We start from the raw sequence: 17,095 nt of genomic DNA, 5'->3' as shown, positions 1-17,095 counted from the left end.
TGTGAGAATTAAAACAACAAACTCCAGCAGCATACACCTAAGCTGCCTGCACTGATGGCTCAACCGGCGATCAGGAACTGAAAGGAAACTTTCAAAGTCACACGTTTCTAATTGCAGTAGGAGTGGAATTCTGTCAAGGTTAGTCTTGTGTTCTTCACAGAAGCACAAACTGGATCCCACTGTGCTTGGTGTCTGAGAGCAGCACTACAGTAGCACTCTAGCACGGAACGGAGAAGCCCCCCTCCCCAAAACTGCACACAGGACTGGGGAGCGTGGAAGTAGCCAGGAACTGCCTTCCATCTCCTCTTGCTGCGTGTAACAGAAATGTGGCTCAGGGCAAGTTTTTTGTCTGGTTTCATTTTTATTTTATGTTGCTGGCTTAGTTCATTAGTAGTTCTTAATCCGCCTTATATTTTACTTTCTGTCTAATTGGCTGCCTTTAGTTCTCAGGGTCGAACTGTCTTGCACTGGTTGCTGTGGTAAACTTAAAAATATCAGGTCTGAAGCTGCTGTATTTGCAGCGCTGTCTTTCCTGGCATGAAGTTACAAGAGCACTACATCCCCTGTACTGTACATTGTTGCAGCTCTGCAAATTCTTCCTGACAAGGGGCTGCTTCTGGACATGCACCTAGTGAGCAGCGTGCTGTAACCCAAGGAGGTTCTCATCACCAAGAAAACAAATTCTTCCTTCTCAGCTCGAGTAACATAATGGAAATCAACACCTGTCAGACTGATGCTGGTAACTTTAGTCAGTGCTAAAAGCAGTTGAATTTCAGTCTGAAGCTGGCTACTGCTTGCACATAGGCACCCTGTGTTTTTCTATCCAACATCTACTGGGGCTATTCCTCTGCTTTGCCTGATTAAGTGCGCTTTCCTTCTCCAAAGACATGGCACTAGCAAAAATCTGCAAGCTGCAGTGTTTGAAGGGCCTTAATAACCTTTACCAGCATTACATTCTGGAGTCAGCCTCTAAGATGCCAAATCTGAGAACAATTAGTTTTCATGAGATGCTCGTCTTCTCTGCCATGTTAAGATGCTGCCACTTGCCAGCCACTTGCAAGAGAGTTCAGGTGAGAGCGTATTTAAAAAGTTGCAGCAGCTAAAAACGCCAAAGGAGCTCTGTTTTTCACATGTCCTAGACAGCAGGCGTCCCCTGCGTGCTCCCCTCTATCTTTAAAGTTATCCTCCACAACAGTCTTTGATTTGCAAAGCAACTCAAGGGGCGTCACAGCCTCTCTCCGAAACACAGCGAGATACACAGTGCGCACGCATGACCTCACTGGAAGCTGATATTGAAAATGAAATAACAAAATAACCCCAAAAGAGACTGGATCTGGTGCATGCATGGCACATATGGAGCTGTTATGACATCCAGCATGATTAAAGCACCTCAGAGATCCTGCTGTGGGGTAAGTAGCTGCCCTTTTCTCTAGCTGTGCATATTTATAAGCGACAGTAGGATTTATTAGTCTTGAAGGTGAGGCTCAGTTGAAGGGGTGCTGACTGTTGAATAATCATGCTTCCAAAGGAAAAATTGTCTCATGTAATTTGCAAGCTTAAAATAGTTCTCAAAGTAACTACGGGCAAAATACACTTCCCATAACCTTTTTAATTTACTTGGTGCTTGTATTTATGTAAAATTAGTCCTTCTGAGTACACCTGTGAGTTGATGGGAACTTGTCTGCTAGGAGAATTTAAGCCAGCATTTAATACCACTTTTATTGCTAGAGTCCTCCTGACACGTTCCAATGATGTTTTCTCTTGTACTCTGCTCGATCCATGGGGAAAAAATAGGATATGTTCTTGGGAACGTTTTGCCTTTTTATTGCAGAGAAGCATTTGAGTTTAATTCTGCATACAAACACCAAGCTGAATTAGTCAGTGAACCTCAATGCCAATATTAGCACATTTAGGTGGCCAGAATTAATCTGTGCAATGGTTATACACAGTTTGATCATACGTGCTTTTTGAACGTGATGTGGAAATTCAGCCACCCTGGCAGAGCTTGGCTGCATGCCTTTCACCTGGGCACACATCACAGTTCTGGCAGGCCTGCAGCAATTTGGGGATTGTCTGGAGGAGGTGTGCAATACGCCGTGCTCCGTGCACATCAGACATGCTGTGGGTGTTTTTGTCACACTGCTCTTAGCTCGGAGTAGTAACCTGTGGCATTACAGGAGATGCCTCTTGTTTTTGTCTTGTTGAGCTCTGTTTGATTTTTGTTGCTCTTGGTTGCCTCTTCTAAGATTTCAAAGGGATGATTTCAAAGAGCAGTAAATAAATGGAGTTTCAGATACAGAGATATTCTTTAAGCATTTCTTCTTTGTCTTTACTTTCATCATTAGTTTTGAGAAGCTGCTCTGTTGGAAATGTTCTTTGCTGCTCTGAAGCCACAATTTGGTGTGAAAAAGATAAAGCAGGAGAAGATAGGGAACCGTGTGGGGGTAAAATTAGTACATTTATCAAGATAAATTCTGGAGAGAGGGAGAAAAATGGCCAGATAACTACATTTTTGCTGTCAGAGAAATTAGAGAATGTTTCCCTGTGCAAAAAGATTCGCCAACCTACATTTTCAAATACGGTAAAACAATACCTTCAAATATATCAAAAATAGGTTTTGAAAGTGCCCCATTGCAAGATAAACTGATGTAAGTAATGGGTTCTGCTAAATGAAAATTAAGTGGTGTTTGAATCGCTAGGGCAATTTGAAAGGTAGTGAAAGTATTGTCTGGTAAGAGACTAGAGCTGAGGCAGATAGTAAAAGGCTTTTCCTGTGATGAGTCTGCAGCTCGAGGTTTGAACAGTGTTAAGGCATTCAGCTTCCCAAGAATTTGCCCCAAGGATATTTGGGTCTTAGATTTTTTATTTTTATTTTTATTTTAAATAAAATGGAGAAATATTTCACAGGAAAATCAGCCTCATATTTCTTGCTCTTGGCCATCAGACATACTTTTCACCCAGTACATACATTCCAAAGCGATGCATAAAGGTGGCAAGATGACCTGTGGTTTTTCCCTCGTCTGATTTGCTTAATTGCACAAACATTGTAAATTAACAAGAGGACAGGCATCAAGGAGACATTAGAAGTGTGGTGGTTTAGAAAGAAAAAAAAATCCATTGCTAATATTGTCATAAAAAGTCATCAGATGTAACAGGAGTTTGCAAATGTAATGAGCTTTTGCTATGGCTGAGTTTGAGCAGCAGCAATTTCAGTTGCATGTGTCTGGCTGCTTTTGCCAGGGAGTTAACCTTAAATTCCATCTTGGAAAAACGTGAAAAGATTACCGGGTTTCCTTGGAACAATGACACATCCTCTGCCAGGAAAAGCATCAGCCTTTCCACTGACTTCAAGCTCCTGGCGACAGACAGCTCCTCATCATCCTTGCCATCTCTCCTCGACATTCCTACAGATGTGCGCCGTGTTTGAGATGAAACCTGCTGAAGTTTCTCTTGCCTGTGAGGCTGATTCATGGCCATCCGCCCCATCACAGCACCCCGTGCCAGGCAGCTCAGCTCGCTGGGACCTCTCCCTCGCCCTTGGACCGCTGCACTGGGCGCTGCTCAGGGAGCACAGCCGGGCAGGTCGCGTACTGCAGGCAGTGTGAGGGCTGGGTCTGCTAAGGAGGTTTGCAAACTTCTAGTAACTTTAATGTTACGAAGTTGTGCAGATTTTCCTGCGTTTGGAGAGAGCAGTTGTATTCAGTTTATGTATGGAGTTACTTTGATTGGCCATGAAATGCATTTTTCACATGATGAGAACATGCATTTATTTGCAGTATGTTGTGTGCAGGTAGGTATGCTTTGTCCGTGGCTTCACTGCAGGTTGTATGGCAATAAAGGATGTAGTGCACTTCGTGCATGCAGATCCAAGCAGAAGAGAGGCAGCACTGCACGTTCAGGAATGTGTCAGGAGCTGCACCTGCTGCTTGGGGTCAGGGACAGGCATGTTTCTGTCAGCATCTCGCTCTGAGATGCCAGAAATGTATCTGCTGTCTCAGGCCTGGTAATGGATATGCATGGTAGTGCTTACATTTTGCTCGAAAACCTGGTACTTGCTCCATGAGGCGTGATAGTGCATTCATTCTGTACCAGCAGTGTCACTAAAAGTTTTTGCAGGAGCCAGTCACTGGTGTGCAAATAGGGCAAGGCAGGAGCTGGAGGGTTTGGGGCTGCCTGCTGGCTCCCAGTCAGCACAGCATTTTCTCAGGAATTTAGACAAGAACTTGCAAGATGCTGTGTGGAGTACTGAGGTCGACTCCAAGAGGATGTGAGAGTTATCCACAGGCCTTTGCTGCTCGCTGTAGTGGCCTTCCGAGGGTCAGTGGGCTCACACCTCTGACACGTGGCTGGCCCCAGAGGGCTGCCCTGCCCAAAGCGTGGTGGGGTGGCAGGGCTGGAGCATGGCAGGGAAGGCCCTGCTCCTTCTGTTTGCAAGGAGGGAGAAGACGTGAAGGGAGGAGGAACCATATTTTCCCAGCCTATGATCTTAATTCAGTAATTAATTGTTAAGTATTTAATGCTTCCAACATTGAATGCTAACTGTAACTCTCTTTCTGCTTAGTTTTTAAATTTTGCCTTAGCTTCAAGTAAGATTTTAAGCTTCAGACAACAGCACTGTGCAAAATGATTTATGGGACTGGAAGCGAGGCAAGTTCATGGTGTTAGTTACCACAGGCGTGGACAGCTTTGCCAGAGCCCTTGTAACCTTTTCTGTAAGTATGTGCTGTTCTGCACACGGGCACTCTGCCAGCAGCCGCGCGCTGTTCACTTGTTGAGATGTGTGTGAGGGAGATCAAGAGCAAGTGTTCGTGGCGTTAAGAAGTAGAAGCTGAAATAAATAAGCTTCATAGATGAACCAGGTCTGTTTCCCAAGCCTTGCACAAATTATCCTTTCATCGGGAGAGCCGGATGGAGTTAGCATCCCTTGGAAAACAGGGAAATTAAAGCTAAAGCTACCTCAATGAGCTTCCTGTGACATCTGGGGGTCAGGGGGTGGCTGGGAGGAACAGACACAGCCCCATTCACCTTGCAAAGCAAAGCCAGCTCTTACCTGGGCAGGATTTGGCACTAGAATTTACTACCAATAACCCTAGCCTCAGCAGCAGATTTATGTAGTGCTCTTCCTTAATATCATTTTTTAAAGTTTTTGTAGTCTGAGAAGAGCCCACAATTGTGGTACAAAGCATAAAAATGATTGCATGAATCTCAAAGCTGTATTTTCACTACTTTTCTGTCTGTGGTAACACATGCTCATGAAACAGGGCTGCTCAAAAGCTGCCTCTGTTCTAATTGACGTCCTGACCACAGTCACTAGTCCTTCCTTTCTCAGTCCCTGTGTGGGGAGCATGGCAGGTCCCACACGGGTTCACAGCAGGTTTGAAGTTGTGGAGCTGCAGACAAACAAATGAGACTTTAAAACTTTGCTGCTTTGCTCCGAGCACAGATCTGCCGGAGTTTGATGCGAGGATTATTCTTGGAGGGAGAGCAGAAGGGAGCTCCAAAGCCACTTTGGAGAGGACGGATGAGAGTGTTTGTTTTGCTCCTGCTAGCCCCTGCTCTGGGAGGTAAACACACGAGCACAGTGCTGTGCTCGGTAAAACTACCAAGCTTTTCAGTGAGATGTCTGCATGTGCCATGTCATAACTAGCTTTCCCTCCTGGTTGCTGTGGTGTTGTTTATCTCTGTGAGAGGAGTGACCAATAAATCATCCCTGCAGGAGACTCCTGTAATCGCTGTCTTTATCTGCTGGCTTACTGGAGATGAGCTGCTTTTTCTCAGACAGTGGGAAGACAGCATGAACTAGAAGCATTTTGAAGTTAGTGCTGCCTGTAAATACTATCAGTAAAGTCTTGGTTAGCAAGCACTGCTCTTTTTTTTTTATTTTTGGCAAAATTATATATGAACAAGGTATGTAACTTAATTTTGTCTTCCAACTTAAGAAGGTGAAGCTTGCTATTTCAGAGTGGGTACAGTGAGGTTGTGATCACTTCTTCAGCTGTGTCCTGCTCTTGTAAATCTTTGCTGCTCTTTGGTTTATTATCGTTCCCATTGTTGGGCAGTTACCCGTTGTTCATTGCATCAGGCATCACTACAGCTCTACTGGTCAGCAGCACAAAGCGACACCGTGTGCTTTTGCAGGAAGAATCCCTCACCTGCTCCAGGGTTTAGCACATCAGTTCTTTGGTGGTCTGTGCCGAAAGGCAGAGTGGAGACTCACAGGTTGTCTTTAGCCATATAAAGGAAAATTTCAATGATACTTTGACATAAATTTTACTGCACCAGATGCACCTGTCCTTTGTAGGATGTCTTGTTTGTAAGGTACACATCAGGAGGAAAGGCTTTTAAATATTGTGGAAGCAATGATTTTTGAACAGCATTAATGTATATCAAAATAAAGATTAGGCCACATCGGAGCAGGGAGCATAAGTGAATCTTCCAGGGTGTTTTGCTGCAAGGATAGTTACGTTACAAGACAAACCCAACAGATTTCCCTGTGTACACAATTCTGCTCACTGTCCCTCAGCAGTCATGAGACTGGCTGCAGGAAGAGGGGCAGTCACTGAGCTTCTACAGCTTTTCTCTGAAATAAGACACTTCCATATATGTAGGGCAGTACAATGGGTTTAAAATACCACTTCTCACCACTGGCAGATTAGAGAGAGAAATTACTAAGGAATTGACCCATCGTGTCACACTAGGACTTGGAACAAAAATACTGTACTGGTTGATAATGTTATGCAGATTACTGCAGCCCCTGTGTGGGCGTTTTTTGTTTGTTTTACAGGACATGTAAAACAGCTTAGGAGTTGGTTTTGCGAGACGTGTGCCGGGATGTCACGTAAATGGCTTGAGGTAATAACTTGCTCCCTCTCCTTGGAATCCAGGGAGCTGTGCTTTTGGGCTGGCACCTGCCCAGTGTCAGAGCATCCTCCCTACAGCCAGACACCCCGGGGAGGTGTCTGCAGGTGGGTGCGATGCTGCAGGGGAGGGCCCTTGACAAGCGGCCCAAGATGAAGCTGCATGCTAGCAGGGGACCCTTGGGGCAGTAGGAATCAGTGGCAGTTTACCACGGTGCCTGGCTCCTTCCCTGGCATTTTACTGCCACAGGAAGCAGCACAACCCCAATAGACCACAGAAGTTCAGAGGAGAGCTGCCAAGCTGCTGAGGCCTCCAAGTGAGCGGAGCCATTCTGTGCCGTAGCACAAGCAGCACACCTTAGGCCGGGAGTCTGTCTAAATGGGGACTTTCAGAAGCATTAACATGAAAGCTAACTGCGTGGGTGTAAAGTCAATGAATATAAATCAGCTGGTTAATCCTCAGGTAGGTATGCTCTTTCAAATGGAAAATGATCTGAGTTTGCTGTAACCTAGTCCTCCTACACACAGGGACCTCACGCCTACGGATGATTCACTTTCTATTTCTGGAGAGATCGTGTGTGGACTTGGCTTGACATGAGTCCAAACTGGTGTGAATGGCAGCAAGATGCGAGAGGAAAGGTGATGCAATTCAACCTTTGTCTTAACTCGACCTGTACCTTTTTCTACCCCGTCTCTTGTTGCACAAAATCAGGCCTTGTGTGTGCCCAGGGAGCTGCTGCAGTTGTGTGTGGCCGATTTCATGGCCTGGCTGTGCAGGTAGGCAGAGGCCGAGAAGTGATGTGCAGCCCTTGGGATGCGCTTTAGCACTGGTGAACTTTAAGGAAGGCAAGGCCTGAAATTTCATTGTGGGCGGACAGAGTAGGTGTATGTACCCTAAATAAGCAGTGAGGAGATTAAAGGATGGAAACTTTTCTCCTTGAGTAGGAAACCCGCTTTTAATTGAACTGGAGCTCCCTGGAACCTGACACACGTGGAAAATATTTCCAGCCATGTATTAGCTTTCCTTTAACTGCATGCTTTGTTTTTTTGTTTTTCTTTGACTGTTAGTTTGAAAATATAGTAGCACTTGAAATATGAAATTTGATAGCAAAGAATGGTGATGAAGTGGTGGGGAACGTGCAATGCAGAAATAAATAATTGTATTTAATCACATTTATGGCAGTGGGCCACGTACTGCTACACACATAGAAAAGTCAGTCTTACAAATCTTTAAAATTGTCTCCTTCTGGAATGCGATTTTTTAGGGTAAGCTCGCTCACCGTGTCACAGATCCTCTGAAGCAGTTTGAAAGGTTTATATCCAGGGCTGTGCTGCACACCTGCTCATGGGGATGTGAGCGTGTGTAAAAATCTCAAAGTTCTCATTGAAAGGCTTTAGGGAAGAAAGTTCTCTTCAAAGGGGGAAATAAATTCTCCTTGGGTGGAACCAAAAGGCTGCCCAGAAGCTGAAAACAAAAGAGTGTGCTAAGGAAGTGGTACAAGAAGAACTGCAAGAGTGGTTGAGGGAGATGCTTCATGTGTGTTCTGGAGAGGTGATTTGTGACAGAGCAAATTAGTGTCCTAACGGAGGTGACACTGAGTGGATTCGTCTTGAAGAACTTGCACAGTGTTTTAAAACTTCCTATATCCTACTGCGTAAAGAGCAGCTTCAGTGAGCTTAAACGTTCCTAAAGGACAGCAGTTAGGTCCAGTTTAGACTAAAAGTGCAAACTGTGCTTCTGTTACAAATCCTTTGATGGAAAGTTTTTATTTGCTCACCAAAAAACACTTCCAGAAATGCCCATCCCGGTGGGAGTCAGGAGAGTAGTGACAGCTGGGTGCTGAGGGGCTGAGGCCTCATCCTGCTCGTGTGCCTCTGCTCTTTCTGCCCTGCTGAAGGATCTTCTCTCCCTAAAACACCTTTTCGGAAGACATTTGTTTTGTTGATTTCTTTTGCAAATGCTCTTAATTTGCATAGGATCAATTTGTAACTTCAGTTTTGGGTGAACTTAAGCCCCTGGAAGTGCAGGAAATGAAGACCCCTGGGAGCAGCAGGGCCAGCCGAGGACTTGTTGTGGCTCTGCATGCAGGAAGGACACGGTTAAATCTTCTCTCACCTCTCTAAGAAGAGCACGTCTTGGTGTTGTATTTAATGACTCTTTGCATCTGATGAATGGCACCATAAAACTCGCTATTGTGGTAAATTGCTTGACAGCACTGGAATTAGGATGTATGTTTTATTATCTAACGTCTGCCTGAACATACAAAATAAAAAATGAGTAAAATTGAAGGGGATCACTGTTATCTGATGCATGAATATTTATGGAGATATTTTCAGTGAACAATTAATTTGCAGACTTCTAAGCAAGATGTTTAATCCCTGCCTTGAACAGTTTGCCTTCCTCTGATTGTTTTATTTTTGTACCATATTTTTTATTTTTAAACTATCAGGGGAGATGCCAAAACCCAATGACATTAGAGGGTCTGTGCAAGGCATGAATGCTGAATGGTTTCTACCTGACGACTCCAGACAGACGAGCATTTCCCTGGTTCCCTGATACTCAGCATGTCTTGCAGCAAGTTGATGTGACTGTTGTGCTTCGTGCATTATTACATGGCTGGCTTATCCCTGCTCACTGACCTGGTCTTTCTCTCTCCCTCTTCTCCCCACCCCCTGCCTTGGTGTAGCTCTCGCTCCCAGAGGAACAGAATGAAGTGACGAGGAATGGCTGCGAATCCAAGGAGCTGGTCTACCTTGTACAGATCTCGTGCCAGGTAAACGCCACTTTTTCTCCCCCCACCTCGTTTTGCAGCCTGTGTTGCAGTATGTTTAGTGACAGCCTCATAATATTTTGATATGGCACTTCTCTGCAGCGTGTGTGGATTTTTTCCCACTTCTCCACTAGCTCAGTCCTCAGAAGGGTGCTGTCTGTGGTACTGTGACCAGCTAATTTTAAGGAAACAAAGGGAGCATCAAGAGGAGAAAATGAATCAGTTAAGCAAATAATCCCGGCTACAGTTTGTGCAGAGCCACACGATTAACCCAGGGACACAAGCAGGCGTGCTCAGGCAGTGTGTGTGTGCCTGCCAGTCGTGGGGGAGCACACGCCGACACACCAGGGATGTAAACAGATGAAGTAAGTGAGCAAGACTGCCCGCCACTATTCCTGTCGATTAAGGCATGCTGCTGGGAGCCAGGAACTGGGGACTCCGGATCCGTTCCCAGAAATGTCTCCAGACGGCTGATATGAAATTCTTTCGCTGCCTTTGCTACTGTGGTACCAAAACGTTGTGAGCAAATATTCTGCTGCCTTGTACCGCAGATCCCATCTGCTAGTGCAGGGATAGTGACGTTGTAAAATGCTACATACTGGGTTATCATGTTTTAATATACCAAAGAAAATTGTTGTTTGTAGGAGACCTATTGCACTGGTAAACTCAATTGGGAGTTAATGCCTGTGAGGCTGTTTTCCTGGTCTCAGCATAGCAAGTCCTTTTCATCACAGTGATGTTATCCAAACCATAGCAATAGCTTCAATGACAGAGACAGACACTTCTCAGGTACTAAAATGAAGTGGACAGAGCAGGCATGCCTGCGTTGTCTGCACTGAGGTGTGTGAGGTAAGGGATTGCTTGCTGCCACACCGTGCCACCACAGTGCCATTACTGCACAGACAGGCTGCGAATTTGCAGCGAAATTGCTCCTCTGCATTACTCTGGGTGCATACTGCTGTGGTGTGTTCAAAGACAGCTGAGGAGCAAAGCATCTTGCTCTGGTTTGAAGGTGGAGCTTGACAGCTGCAGCAGTGTGTAGGTAACGTGATAGAAACACGCGGAATAATTCTTCTCTGTTGGCAGGGCTTACAGTGCAAGAGCACTCGCAGACACGTGTGTCTATACGTGCATATACAAGTGCTGCTTTTCAGAGAGGAAAGAGAGGCTGAGAGTGAACATCTCCTAAAATTGCCTGTGGTTGGCCAATTTGCTAGTACTGCTCTGACCGAGCTGTAGCCAGTTTAATAAAAAAAATAATTGTTTTTTTTTAGAAAAGGAGTCCAGGCCAACAGGCAGCACTGCAAAGTGTAACGGTGGACACGTGTCTGTGTCCCAGCCAAGAGCAGCGTGGTGACATACAATGGGATTTTTCTAGGGACTTAAGGAAATTGAAATTTCCATATATTTTGGGTCCTCACATGTTTGGGACTTCATTCAAAGTGCTGTTTAGAGTTAAACTTCAAATTCGTTTCTGACTGACCGTTTCAGGTGGGCCTCTAGAATGTACTGGCACTTCAAAACCGTCCGTTGCTTTAGAGCAGTTGTACTCTAGCCTTGGAGCACAGCACTTCTGATCTTCCTGCCTACCTTACTGATCTCTTTAAAGATTACCAGGACACCCTCAGGTATAGTTATGTTTTTAAATCTTGCAGAACGCGTAAGCACAGGAGCAAGCCCCCGGAGTTGCAGAGAGCCAGCGTGAGGCACAGATGGTGCCGTGATGGAAGTGAGCCCAGCTGTCCAGCAGTTGGGCTGACACTTCTGGCAGACCCTCAGGTGCTTCTCAGGGATGTTTCTGAGACTACAGAGGAGATCTGATTTCTCCGGGGACAGTGTGGTGAGTTTTGTGCCTTGCCCAAGGCAGGTGCTACTTTGCAGGCAGACTTAACTGAGCTGCTGCCCAGTAGATCCAGAGGCTGCGAATCATGCCCAGCTGCTGAGTTGTTACTTTCTTTTTCAGTGTTTTACTAAACTAAAATGAAAGCACTGGGAGTTGGCCTTTTCACTTTAAAGGATGGGCACAGAACCAGCCACCTTTTCATTTAGTAATCCAACTATCTAGGGTTTCTCCACACCCCAAGTGGTGTGGAGGCTAACATCTCTGGTGTTAGTCAGACTAACATCTCTGGTGTTAGTCTGTCCCTGCCTCTCAGATGCTTACAAAGCTGAGAAACTTGTGGCATCTGGATTCAATGAAAGGAAAGGCATGGAAGGAGCTGCACAGCTGAGTATCATTTCTACCGTGAAGATACTTCACCCCTGACATCTCGTGGCCTCTCCTAATGTCCAGGGAAAGATTCCATGCTGTCACACACTGGATACCAGTGGTGTCTGGATGGATTTGGCTCCACATTCGAATCAAATGGGAGGTGTGAAATAGCTCATGGAATGATAGTGCAGTGGGGAGAAATTTTGGCAAGACGCGTTTGTATCAGGCCAAAAATACTGAAGGAGGGAGAAAAAAAAAGCCTATAAAACAAATTTTACTTTGCTTGCCCTTCGGATATGCTACTAGCATTGGTGTTCAGCCTACTGCAACAGCTTGCAAGTCTCCTTGATTTCTCTCATGGGCACAGAGAAAAGTGATTCTGTTAATTAGGGCTAAATCTGTATAAATTTCAAAGCTTTAAGATAGTTATGATTTGTTGCAAAAACAAGAGTGTGGTGAAGAGCAATGGCATGTGGCCATCCTGGCAACTTTAGATTACAAACTTTAGAGAAATAAGCTGAAAAGCCTGGCTCTGGGATCGATCATGTTGTACTACTGTGCCTTGCCCAATTTGGACTGTATGCAGATACAATCTGTGTGCTGTGTGGTCTATAAAAAGACATTTATTTTGTTATTTTGCTCTGTAGCAGACAACAAACCCAAAGCTTTTGAACATTAGACTTTTAAAGTATCCAGCTCAGCTTTAGCTGTGTTTGGCAGACTACAATTCGGCATTTACACTAAGGAAATTCTATCCCACTCTTTCCCATCTGTAAGTATAATTTTAGTGGTGTAAAGAGAATTATTGTTTGATGACTCTTTTGCAAAACCTTCCCAAATAAAGTTTAAAAAAAATGTTGAGATGTGTTTGTGACACATTTCTGCTGCAAGTCAGCTTGTGAAATACAAGCTTTGTGTGAGGTTCAGAGGGGTTTTTTAAAGTCTCTATTGAGCTTTTCTTCTACTTAGAGATCTCAAAAAATTAATCCAGGTTATTAGCTCTTAAGAAGAAGTGGGAATATATAGAAAGCTGTTCCAAGGGTTTTTAAAAGTGGAAAGACGGGATTCTTCTTTTGATTGCTTGGAACAAATTCACTCATGAAGACTAACAGATGACTAAGGTAGGTTTTTAAATTTTGTTTGAAAGATCCAATTTTTGTTTTGTTTCTTAGAGCAATGAAGGTGGATTTAGCTTTTTTTTCCAAGGAAGATTTCACTGTTTAACTTTCACTCGTTTCCAGGAGATTGCTTTCAGGACATGCACAGTTCCTGCTGTTGACAGATTGCTATTACTGAAGTGAATATGAATAAAATCCCTTTCTATGATGAAAGAAGGGTGGTTGGGAAAAAAAAAAAAAAAAAAAAGACTCGTAAGCAATCTACAAATGCTTGAAATCTGAGGAAAGGTTTCTGGGAAAAGGAATCCTGTTTTGAGGTTGCTCTTTCCCAGAGCACAGACAGTATGCCACGTGCATTTTGGCTAGGAAGGAAAACGCCTTTTAGGAATGGTAGAGATTTTTTTTTTGTGTAGGAAATGGAGAAGCATAAAATGCTGGGATGGAGGATGTGAGGACTGTACCTGTGAACCTTCAGAACTCTGCAGGCAGTAACTGTGAGCTTTAACCACGGACATTAAAGGACCACAGAGGATGTCTGAGGCCTTGCTGAGTTTGTGCTGTACCTGTAGACTGTGAAGGTCCACTGACAGCATCTGCAATTCTTGCTGAGTTCCACAGGGATAAGCAAAGAATTTACAAGGTCTGCAACACATTTAAAAGGGGTTACTATGTGTGTTGAGAATAAATCAACAAGAGTAAGAGCCTGCAAAAAGGTTGAAATAGGCTAATCCATCCAACATGTTTTGTTGAGTTGTAAAGCAGGCTGAAAATCTGCCTTTTTAATGTTTTTAGATTTGCCTGTGTGACATTACAGCAGCAACTCCCTGCATACACGCTTAAGTATTATAACGTAAGAATGGCTAGTCTAAGCTGTTATTCTGAAGAACAACAGAAACATAAAAAGCATGTGCTACTCATTGCAGTGTGAGGTCTGTGGTGTTTCAATGCCACAAACACCATTTTTGTGAAATTTGGAATGGCAAGGAGAGAACAAGAGAGAAATTGTGAAAATATTCTAAGGTAGACCTTAAATTCTAGATATCACTTATGCTTTTTATCCTTCATTTTCCTTATCACTGATTATCATTGTTGAAACAGAAATGACAGGCACTAGAAACCAGAGAAGACAGACCGTGCAGGCCTGGGTGATGTTTAAAAAATCTTAGGCCTAGATCTCATGATAGTCCCTGAAACACAGCTTGACTGCTGTGATCCCAGAACAAAGCCACACTACATCCTCTGTTTCCTGGGTACTTTTCATGGGATAATGCCAACTTCCTGCAAAGGCAGACTTTTTGCTGCAACCTAGGTGGATTTCTAAGGCTGTTCTGAAGGCAGGAAGCTCTCATGGTCCAAGCGGGTTTTTTTTCCATTTTTCTGCTCTCATTTGCAGACCTCGCGCTGGCAGTAAGTTGAGCCACACAGCTTTGTTGTATAGGATGCACAGTGCTTTGCGCTGTTCCTGTTATTTGTTCGGGGCAGCCATTGCTGTCTGTGCTGCATTCAATTTGATTGATAGAATAAGGTCTCTGATGTACTGGGTGAAGGCATTTACGCAAATCTACGCCCCTTGTATCTCCCAGCTCTGCCTTGCAGGAGATACAAGCTCGGTATCTTCTCTCTGAAGCACTGTATTTGCAAAACCCTGAAGGCAACCCCATCCAGCGTTCCATGGCTGGAAGCATGGTCGCAATAATAAGTGTTTCAGGGGCAGCAGGGAGAATGCCAGGAAGAAATGGGATCCAAGTAGGAAGAACAGTCAGGACTCCCCATCCTGGGTGGTTTGTGGGGAGAGAAGAGTGGAATATAGTTTCACAGAAGCAAATGTCTTACTCAGACTACTAATGTCTAAAGTATGGTTTGCTGATTCCATCTGCCTGTGATAGTCCGTGCTAAAAACCACAAACTGCTTGCAGTAGGATTTTTGAATCTAGCATTCAAAAACTTTTTGTGTGATTGTTTTTTCTCTGAAGGGCTTATTCTTCAATATATAATAGGTTTGTTTTGTGCGACTGAGGCTCAAACACCTAGAGAAGAGTCACTGAGTAAGTACTGCAAAATTTGCTCCTGTGAAAAGCTACAATTCTTTAAACAGATGGGGCTCTAAGGGCCAAATTCTAACACACATATACATGATTTTGTGTGTGTGTGTATATATATATATATATATACACATATATATATATATACAAAGAGAAAAGCTAGTCTCATCTGTGTTAATGGGATAGATCTATGTTGGAGCATCCCAACTGTGTCCTACTCAGTGCAGAGTCTGTTCCTCAGAGTACGTGTTACCTGCTTCTGCTTTCTTAACGTAGAATATGCTGCCTTTGTTGTTTCAGGAAGATTTTGCTAAACAAAAGCAGTTCCCCTGTCGTTTTATTGTGTAGTAAATTCAGGTGATGCTTCACACCATGCCTGTTGCAGTCAGGCTGCAGCTTGCTGCCCCCAGCGGTGTATCCTCACTCCTTCCAGTGATGATAGAGCTGCTGGATGAGTCCTGCCAGGGGTGAAAACCAAATTCCCCCCTGTGGCTGGTGGCAGTGGTGGTACAACCAAACTGAAGTAGGTGCAAAACGGACATGCACTGAACTACGAGGGTGTGCCCTGGTTTCATAGTGTATTTATTAGCTGCTTTGTACAGGCAGTGCATAGGGACCCACAATATGTGCTAAAGCTTCATCTGTTCAGGAGGGTTCAGGAAAGGTACGCTGGTTTAAAACACAGGTCACAGTCGTGGCCTTTCCCCCTGGCTTGTTTTCTGTGCTTCTTTTCTGATGCTGCTACCACTTGCCTAAAGATAACAGCAACAAAATGCCTGAAGAAATCTAACTTCCACCACCAAGTTTGCCTATGGGTACCTCACGTGCTTGCATGTGTTTGAAAAGCCCTGTTGTGATATCAAGTATTTACTTCTAAGTCCCCCAAAACTTTTAAAATCCTGACCACAGGCCTTTATGGATCAAGTATTTCTAGGCTGTCCCTCCAGATGCTCTCAGACATGGAAACCTCTGCCTTAAGCATTTCTAGGGGGAGAAGGGTTTATGCTAGTCAAAATAAAGCAACTAAAATCCTTGTTCCCACAGTGCTAATCCATCACTTGATGTGCTGTGCTTGAGTGCTTGCTCGTAGGCTGTATATGTCTTCTGCTCTCAATAGCACTAAATAAAAGTGAAGGACAATAGTAGCTGGGGTTAATAAGGAATGTATGAGGCTGGCAAGCAGACTGAAAAGAGCTGCTGGGCTATGTTCAAAGCTTGGGAAATGCCAAAACACTGGCAAGGTAGCATTTTTGAGAAACTTGGGTCTGTTCCAGGCTTTTTGAAAGTGAAGTAGCATCTGTAGGGAAGAGAGAGAAAGTACTGAATTGCATCGGAAGCCTTTAAAACTGCATAATTAACATCTATTACTGTGTAGCTGTTAGTATAATACTAAAGGATAAATTCATTCAATAATTAGGATAATAATCATTGAGGACAAGGATCTGACTGACTGTTCTTTGGAGTTTTGCCACCCGACACTGATTTGGGTAGGGCGGCACTCCCATCAGCCAGGATTAACGCTGTGCTGTGCTGCCTCCTTCCCTTTTGTAAAAACACACCCTGCACTGTTCTTGCTCTGCTCGCCATGGCATTTATATACAGCTCCCATTAACCAGAGTGGTTTGGACATGTGTGACAACAGAGGTAGCAGTTCTGAGGCGAAGAGGAGCTCTCTGCACCGTGTGGCACTGCCTTTTAGTCTGAAGCTTACAGGAGGCACTTGGCGGGATGGCTGTGTGGGGACCGAGGGGTGCTGGCAGGACGGCTTCCAAGGCTCACACTGCTTGCTCGCTTTCATCAGTTGCAGTGTATTTGTGCTCCTCAGGACTCTGGAGTGGACACGTGGAAGCCAGCCGCTGTGTGCAGTGCTGGGTGGGCTGTGATGGGTCCGGGAGCAGCACAGCACTGACCTGTGGCAGCACCGCAGCTCTGGGGTCTCGTTGTCCCACCGCAGGGTCGCTCCTGTCCCAGCCACAGAGCAGTCAGTGCTCCTGTGTGTGTGAGTCTGTCCACTGATAACAGGAGGTGAAAGACAGCTGGGGGTCGGTATTTCATTTCTCCATTCTGGCACTTGGATTTTTCCCTATTTAAATGT

At 44.6% G+C, this 17,095-nt stretch overlaps 1 protein-coding gene across 4 annotated transcripts in view; it reads left to right on the top strand.

The window, feature by feature from the left end:
- The window catches only part of ARHGAP32 (Rho GTPase activating protein 32), a 264,914-nt gene that overhangs the window by 149,336 nt on the left and 98,483 nt on the right, over positions 1-17,095 (top strand). For 3 of the 4 annotated variants that reach the window (XM_032201829.1, XM_032201827.1, XM_032201828.1), the window contains one exon: positions 9,545-9,631. In XM_032201829.1, the coding sequence (XP_032057720.1) occupies positions 9,545-9,631 (87 nt within the window). Of the gene's footprint in view, positions 1-7,441; positions 7,497-9,544; positions 9,632-17,095 lie in introns of those variants that run through there. The other variant, XM_032201830.1, reaches the window with a different exon arrangement.

The sequence above is a fragment of the Aythya fuligula genome, chromosome 22, assembly GCF_009819795.1.
Source record: "Aythya fuligula isolate bAytFul2 chromosome 22, bAytFul2.pri, whole genome shotgun sequence".
Lineage (NCBI taxonomy): Eukaryota > Metazoa > Chordata > Aves > Anseriformes > Anatidae > Aythya > Aythya fuligula.
Note: the sequence above shows the minus strand (reverse complement) of the source record. Positions and strands in the feature narration are given on the sequence as shown.